Source organism: Quercus lobata, chromosome 12 (genome assembly GCF_001633185.2).
Source record: "Quercus lobata isolate SW786 chromosome 12, ValleyOak3.0 Primary Assembly, whole genome shotgun sequence".
Classification (NCBI taxonomy): Eukaryota; Viridiplantae; Streptophyta; class Magnoliopsida; order Fagales; family Fagaceae; genus Quercus; species Quercus lobata.
This window is the reverse complement of record NC_044915.1, coordinates 34071709-34080354: the sequence shown is the minus strand read 5'-3', so window position 1 is coordinate 34080354 and position 8646 is coordinate 34071709. Positions and strand designations below refer to the sequence as shown.

Genomic DNA, 8646 nt, shown 5'->3' with positions numbered 1-8646 from the left:
CAAACAATTTTTCTATTCTTTCCAATGTATCCACATCATCAAGAACTAAAAGAACATTTTTACTACGAAGTCTATTTTTTATCAAATTGATTCCTTTGGATGGGCTGTGAATTTCCTCATTTTCATCCCTTGAAATCTCTTTAAGAAGTTGACCTTGTAGTTTGATAATGCCATCCTTCGTCTCCAAAGTTTCTCTAACATTCTCTAAAAACTGCTTCCATCAAAATGATTAGCAATTCTGTTATAAACTGCTTTTGCAATTGTAATCTTACCTATTCCGGGAAGGCCATGAATCACTACTATGCGAACTTCATCTAACTCCATACTTAAAAGCGATTCTACAGCCTTGGCACGAGGTTTTACTCCAACAAGGCATTTGCCAACAAATACTGGGGTGCATTTTGGTATATTTTCAACAATGTTTTGGATAAATTTAGCTTCGGTGTCACTGCAAACAATAAAGTAAAAGAAACATTTAATGAGTTGGACTAGTTGCAAATATTAATATGAAATGAACTAAACTCAAGATGCCTAGTTCAGTACCTTACTACTTATACTTTAAGATATTATAAATTAAATTAAATGACATATAATTCAAATATTTGAGCAGTATCTTTAAATTTTGTACATTCTTTTTTGCTAGGAAATTAATTGTACACATTTTAGCAACTGAGTTGGAATAGTTGCAAATTTTAATATGAAATGAACTAAGTTCAAGATGCTTAGCTCTGTGCCTTACTACTTACACATAATATATTAATAATTAAAGTAAATGACATCAAATCAAAAATTTTAACAGTATCATTAAATTTTGTACTATATCATGAAATTTTGAGAAATATAAAGGAAATGGTAGTAGAAATAATAACATGTTTTTGCTTGTTCTAGACTTGATTATGACCCGACTCTACCAAGTCAAACCTCGACCCAACGTATTTTATGACCCATATTATATTGTATACTAATGTTGTATTAGATTTTCGATATTGTACATAAAAGATCTAATGACATTACTCATCATGACTTGCACTTTTCCAATATAAATATTTTCAGTGACAGGTTGACTACTAAAATTACGTTTTTTTTATTTTTTTTATTTTTTATAGATTCTATTAGAAATTATTTACTCTTTTTTTTGTCTAATATATTATACTTTATTCTTCAAGCTCTCTATTTATTTATTTCTTCTTATAGATGATTTAACTTTATTTAATGTTTCATGTATAAAAAATGTATTCCTATTTTTTCTTTTTTCATTTGTGGATTTATTGGATTAGAAGATTATTATATTTATTTACTAGACTGTAAAATTAATAATTTATATATTGATGTGTTCATTATTCCTATTAGGATAAGAAGAATAGTAACTACAAAATCTGAATATCCAACCAGGTTGGCACCTATACACATCTATCATTTGTAATTCTCAATCTATTTGTACATATCAAATAACTTTACGTCAAATACAAATATATATATATATATATAAAAACTTTTCAGTTTTTTCACATACATTTTCAACCAATGCCAAATGTCCATTTTATAAAAAAAAAAATTCAAATTACAAAATATATATTTATAATGCATAACTTAGCACAACCACTTAAGTATTCTACTAGTCAAGTGGTTTAAATATTTGAGCAGTATCTTTAAATTTTGTACATTCTTTTTTGCTAGGAAATTAATTATAGACATTTTAGCAAGTAAACTGAGTTGGACTAGTTGCAAATTTTAATATGAAATGAACTAAATTCAAGAAGCTTAGTTCTGTGACTTACTGCTTACCCTTAATATATTATTAATTAAAGTAAATGACATCTAATCAAATATATTAGCAGCATCATTAAATTTTGTACTATATCACAAAATGTTGAGAAAAATAAAGGATATTTCGTAGTAAAAATAGTAACATGTTTTTGCTTGTTCTATACTTGATTATGACAAGACTCTACCAAGTCATCAAACCTCGACTTGCACTCTCTATTAGATAATTTATGATTTAATTTTTTTATTGACCCATATTATATTGTATACTAAGATTATATTAGATTTTAGATATTGTACATTAAAGAACTAATGACGTTACTCATCATGATTTGCAATTTTCAAATATAAATATTTTCACTTTCTCAAAAAAAAAATTATATATATATATATATATATATTTTCAGTGACAGGTTGACTACTAACATTAAGTGTTTTTTTTCCAGCAAGTTTATCATTCAGATTTTATCATAAATTATTTACTCCTTTTCTTGCCTAACATATTAGATTTTATTCTTCAAGCTCTCTATATATTTGTTTCTTCTTTATAAATGATTTAACTTTATTTAATGTTTCATACATAAAAAGATTTACGCATTTTAATTTCTTCATTTGAGGATTTATTTGATTAGAAAATTGTTATATTTAATTACCAGACGGTTAAATTAATGATTTATATATTACCAAAAAAAAAATTATTTTTAAGTATTATTATTGTTCTTTTATTTTTAAGGAAATATACGAAAAAAATTATAGATGATTTAACTTTATTTAATGATTCATGCATAAAAAATTTATGCATTTTAATTTCTTCCTTTATGAAAATTTTCGATTAGAAGATTATATATTACTAAAAAAATTTACTTTTTAGTATTTTATTGTTCTTTTCTTTATGTAAAAAATAAGAAAGAAAGAAGTTAAAAAATACGTTCAACTTCTTTTTCCTACTTGAAAATATATGGATACCAGATTCATCCGATGCATCAAAAACCATAAAAATGTTATAGGAATAGAAACATGTTTAATTTGATCCATGCTTTACACGACCCGATTTGACCCCTTACTCATCAGACCTGGGTTTGCTAGGTCTAAATTAACTTATAAGATAAAATAATTCTATTTCTAACACTAATGTTCACAGCCTAACTACCTTAATTCTAGAGTATAAAATCCAAACAGCAGAGTTGGAACTTGGAAGGGGTTAAATTCATCCCTTATATTCTTATTAAATAGAATATGTTTTATTTTTTACTTTCTACGGGAGGTCTTTGGGATTTTGGGAAAAATTAAACGACCACTTCTTTCATGTCAGACAACTATTGAATAATCCAATATTAAAGATAAAAGTTATTAATAGATGAAAAGTTACATAATTTATTAAAAAAAAAAATTGATTACCACAAATTATGTAATGTCAATGTAAGTTATAATTTACTTTCTTTTTTTTTTGGTTGCTTGGTTTCAATTAACATTTTTGAACAGAGTATTAGAGTTACTGCTTTTTTATTACAACGAAAGCCAAATTACAACATATCTTTCTGGGTTGCATCTGCAATACAATCCAGTTCTTCTTCAGTATATGAGCTACATTGCTACACTTAAGTTTCCTCATAAACTAAGTTGACTTGACATATATATTTCAAATTAGTAAAAAAAAAAAAAAATCAATAATTAAATCATATCATATATTATATAATAAAAGTTAAGCTTATAAACCGTGGTTGGAATTAATATATGCATTCTTAAAGGTAAAAGCACAATACAATTAGAGACATTATTATGAGTTAGGGTGTTACATTTTTATTTATTTATTAGTAAGTTAAAATGTTACATGTGAATACTACACATGTCAGTCTTACAATTAAGTGGGTGATATAACCATTTGAATAAAATAAGCACTAAAACAGATGATTTAAATATCAAAATAAAACATAAAAATTAAATTTATTTTAGGTGTACAAGTATAATTGATTTTTTAATTGTAAATTTGGAATTAATTCTTTTAGGATAACCTTATTCATGCAAGTATCAGAAACAAGTTAACTACTAGAGTTCAAATCCACCTCTTCATAAATAGATAAGGAGTTATTAAAAAAAATAAAAAGTTTTTATTGATCATTGTAATTAGATATAATATATATAAGGATAAATATACAAAATTATACATTTTATGAGCAATTCATTACAAGTTATTATAATAATAGTAATTTACTTAGTTAGATAAAAGTTCTAAAATTATGCAATAATAATTCATTTAGTTATTGTTTCTCAAAAAAATATATAAAGAAAATTTTTGACTAAAATTGTGCAACGCGTGAGACTTTCACTAGTAATATAAGAAGTTAAAAGATTAATTTGAATATAAAAAATTCCAAAAAAATCATTAGAATACATAAAAATTAAATTAACTTAGAGATATATTAACAATATGATCTTATACTTCAAAATTTTAAAAATATTCTATGTATGACTTGATTTTTCAAAGATGTATGATGATTTTATTTTAAATTAACATAAGAGTATTTTCTATATTAGATTTCATAGCTAACTATCAAAGGGTTATTTGGTTGCGTAAATGACCTTAAAAGTATATAACATTGTAAATATATATATATATATATTTATAAAATAACATATAAAATTCTACATTGATTAGGAGATATCATTATAATATATCATGTCAATAATTTCTTTTTTCCTTTGACCACATTAGAAAAGTTAAATGTTATTTTCAAACAAAAGGTTTTGAGTTTAAAGTTATATGAAATTTGAAATTTTGAATATTAAAAATTCAACATATTTATTTGCAGTTCCACCCTCTTAAATATTTGGCCATTTGCATTTCCCCCTTAAGGATATTTAGTAACTTTGTTGTGAAAATATTATTATAGGAATCAAAAGATAACGGTAATGTATAACTGAGTAGAGGGTATTTGTCCATTATCTTTTATGTGTCTGTTTGAAAATACTTTATTTAGTTGAAGCTGAAAACATTTTACTGAAAGTATAGAAAAAAAGTTGAAAAATAAGTTGAATAGTATAATAGGACCTATGAATAGTATCAAAAAATGCAATAGAACCCATGAATAATAGTAAAAATAAGCTAAAATTACAAATAAACTGAAAATTTCAGCCCATCCCAAAAAAACAAATAAAAGGGAAAATTTGGCTACTATGGTCTTTTGGATTCCTTATCTAGGAGTTTGAGACCTTTATTGCTTCAGTATAAACACACACACAAACAAACAAAAACAAAAAAACAAAAAACAAAAAACTAGAAACTATGGGTCTGTTTGGCAAGAGATTTTTAGTAACATTGTTTAAGTTTTGTGAAAATACTTGTGGATGAAAGAGTGTGTGGAAATACGTGTTATGGTGTTTAAACAACAGTTTTCGTTATTTAAACACCATTACCAAACAGGACCTATATTATTCATTTTTATAATTATTGCTACGTATTTTTATTTAAATATGTTCAAGCATGTAAGATGATATTCATTATATATAAATTTGAATTTTTATAACTTAGATATTTTAACACTATTATTCTATGATAATTGTTTTACTCTCTTATTTATTTTTAAAAAGTCTGAATTTGAAATAATTGAAAGATACTAATTATGATAAATGCAATTTAAAAGAAGTTTATGCTTCACAATCTTTAAGTTTTTTTTTTTTTTTTTTTTTTTTTTTTTTGAGAAGATTCGCAATCTTTAAGTTGGTTGCATAATTAGTTTATTAATTTTATAATTTATATATTTTTTTTTGAGAATCTTTTAATATTTAGATTTCAAGGTATAAGTAAGTTATGGGCAAGCCATCCATACTAATGCATATTTTTAGAGAAAAAAATGTTATAATATCCATAAGTTACTACCCACAAAAAAGGAGGTGGTATCTGTTAGAACCCATATAGGTATATAGATAATAATTGTTGTAATGTTGCATTTAGTTAGTTAATTAATTAGTTAGTTACAATTCTAAGCATGTTAATCACATTTAAAACATGTTGGAATTATTAATGCAAATTAGGATAAGGTCATGTGGGCTAATAGAATAATTATATGGTTTTATAAATACCTACTTATAATCACATTTCTATTATTAAAGAATAAATTAGTGCATTGCTTAGTGCATTTCCTTTCTCTCTCTTAATATTTCTTTATGGAGAGTGATTATCTCGAATTAAGTCAATTTCTTTACAATTTTTATCCATTCCCATTAGAAACCACTAGGTTCCTTACAATATCTTATTCATCACATACATATAGGATTTCTCTCACATTGTGTGGGCCCATTCCACTTGTGGATAGGACCCACACAATGCAAGAGTTATGGTCGACAATGAATTGGGTTGGCTTGTTTGTACTCAGCCCACGTGCTAGGTGCAATGGGCAGGGTTGAGCAAGTCGTTGACCAGTCAACAATCTAGGTTAAGCAAGCTAAAAAAAACCTCGGCCCAAGCCCAACCCATGGGCAATGCCCATTGGACCTTTAGAGGGCTACGCACGTGGGTCAAGTATAATAGGCTTTTAATGGGCCTTTATTTGGTTTTTAGCGGGCCTTTATTGGCTCAAAAAATTTAAAAAATATTATAATTATACTATATATCATAAAAACCCCTATAAAATTGGGACCAAATAGGCATGTTTTGCAAAACTTTTATGGATTAGAATAAATTAGTATGCATCCCTTATTCCTATGAGAATAAGAATAGTTGTATAACTACAAAATTTAAAGAGTAATGCTACAGACACAAATTATTTTACAACGTTTTTACAAACTGTTGATGTGGTTTTAGCATTTTCCAAATAGTTATTGTAAGTAAAAGTGTGCTGTTACTGATGGGCCCATATTAGAACTAGTAAGAATTTGTCACATCAACAGTTTGAAAAATGTTGTAAAATAGTTTGTGTTTATAGCATTACTCAAATCTAAATATCCAACTAGGTTGCCCCTTACACACGTCTATCATTTGTAGTTTTTAATCCATTTATAAATATCACATAACTTTATGTCAAATATATATATATATATATATAAACTTGTCATATACATTTTACTACCAATGCCAAATGTCCATAATTAAAAAAGAAAAAAATTAAACTACAAAATATATATTTATATATAATGCATAACATAATATAACCACTTAAGTATCTTACTGGTCAAGGGGTCTCAAGAATCTATCCTATCTTATATCACAAGTTCCAAACCACCCCCTTTCCCTCCCCAAAAAAATGCTTATAAATTATTGGCGATGGATAGAGCTAGAGGTGTAGGCTTCTGGGCCACACTAGTGGGCCAAGTGGACACCTATTGACAGAAATATTAGCTCACAGTCAAATCAATTGTGTTAGTGGGCTACCCACGGGGCCTCAATAGTACCAAATTGGGTCGACTTTTTAGTAACACTTATTTGACAGAGATATTACATGTAATTGATACATAAAATACTTTTTCTCTAAAAGACTCAAAGATTTGATACTGAAAAATAGATATTACCTCCCAATAATGTGATCATAGAATGCAGCCACATAGTTTTAGCTACGAATATTGTCTTAACAAAGTTTAGGAACAAGAAAAGTTGTTCAAGTTTTACTTAATAATTTTGGAGAATACTTTTGTCTCCACCGCTACAAAATAGAATTCTTTCATAATTTGCATGCAGTGGTTATGAGTTACAATAAACCATTAGAAATTTAGGGAGGTATCTGGCAATGTTGTTTGAACAAAAGTTTTCGTTGTTTAAATAACACAACATGTATTTTCATAAAATTTTTTTTACACACATATTTCCACAATATTTAAACAACATTACCAGAACAACGTTACCAAACGGGGCTTTAGAATTATGAAGCAATGAAAAGCATAAGACAAGTCATGAATTACATACCCATTCTTATAGTGCCATCCAGACAAACTACCAACTTCCTTTAAAGCCGTCCTCCAATTCTTCACCTTGTCAATATTATCTTTGAATTTTTCTTCATGTTCTGTCAAGGCCACCCCAAACCCTTTCTTTTGTCCACGTACTTCTGATGGATCCACATTGTAAAAAACAGGTAAAACTAATTGGCCAATATTTTTTTTACACTCGAGAATCTTGACAAGTTCATCCAAACACCAAGAAGAAGAAGCATAGTTCTCAGAAAACACAATGATTGAAACTTTTGATGATACAATGGTTTTAAGAAGTTCAATTGAAATTTCTCCTCCTCTCTGAAGGTTATTATCAATGAAGGTGTTAAAACCTTTGTCACATAGAGTTTTATGTAAATGACTTGTAAAACCATTGCGGGTATCTTCACCTCTAAAACTTAAGAAGACGTCATAGCTCCATCGGTGAGTAGTGGAAGAAGTAGCTGAAAAAGAAGAAGAAGAGGAGAAGGAGGAGGTGGCTCCTTTGTTGGTCTGGAAAGCCATTGGTATGAGAAGATTAAGAAGATGTAAAAAAGAGGAGGATAAGATAAAAGACCAAAGATGTGATGAAATGGGAATTATGATAAGAGATGAGTGAAATCGTGCAATTTGAGTCGAGAGCACTGAAATTGAAAGGTTTTGAATCTGTTCGTTTGAGTGGAAAATTGATGATAGAGTGAATTATATTTATAACACGTCTTTGTTTTTCCTAACAAGAAGGTTCCAAGAAGGCAACTAGTAATTAGGAAACACAAAACAGCAGTACAGTTCCATCGTACCACGCGTCATGAGTTTTTACTTTTTTTTTTTTTTTTTTTTCCTCTGACAACGCGCAATAGACCTTTTTTCAGCATCACCTCAAAAAATTAGAACACTACTTGCCTACTTTTTTACTTTTTATTTTTTATTCTAATTTCGCTTCTTCTTTTTTTAACTATTTTTCTTTTTTCGTTTTTTAGT

General features: G+C 27.3%; 1 protein-coding gene across 1 annotated transcript; it reads right to left on the bottom strand.

The window, feature by feature from the left end:
- Positions 1-204: 204 nt before the first annotated feature.
- LOC115970573 (TMV resistance protein N-like) lies at positions 205-8341 on the bottom strand. The gene is made up of 2 exons (XM_031090184.1): positions 7661-8341; positions 205-448 (listed from the first exon to the last, which is right to left on the bottom strand). The coding sequence occupies exons 1-2, from the start codon at positions 8188-8190 to the stop codon at positions 205-207; spliced, it is 774 nt and encodes a 257-aa protein (XP_030946044.1). The 5' UTR covers positions 8191-8341.
- Positions 8342-8646: the final 305 nt, after the last annotated feature.

What these genes read in the sequence shown, in the direction of transcription:
- LOC115970573 (XM_031090184.1), bottom strand. Translation starts at nt 8,190, where the DNA reads ATGGCTTTCCAGACCAACAAAGGAGCCACCTCCTCCTTCTCCTCTTCT. An exon ending in GGATGGCACTATAAGAATGG is followed by an intron (nt 449 to 7,660) that starts GTATGTAATTCA and finishes TATTGTTTGCAG; the next exon opens with TGACACCGAAGCTAAATTTA.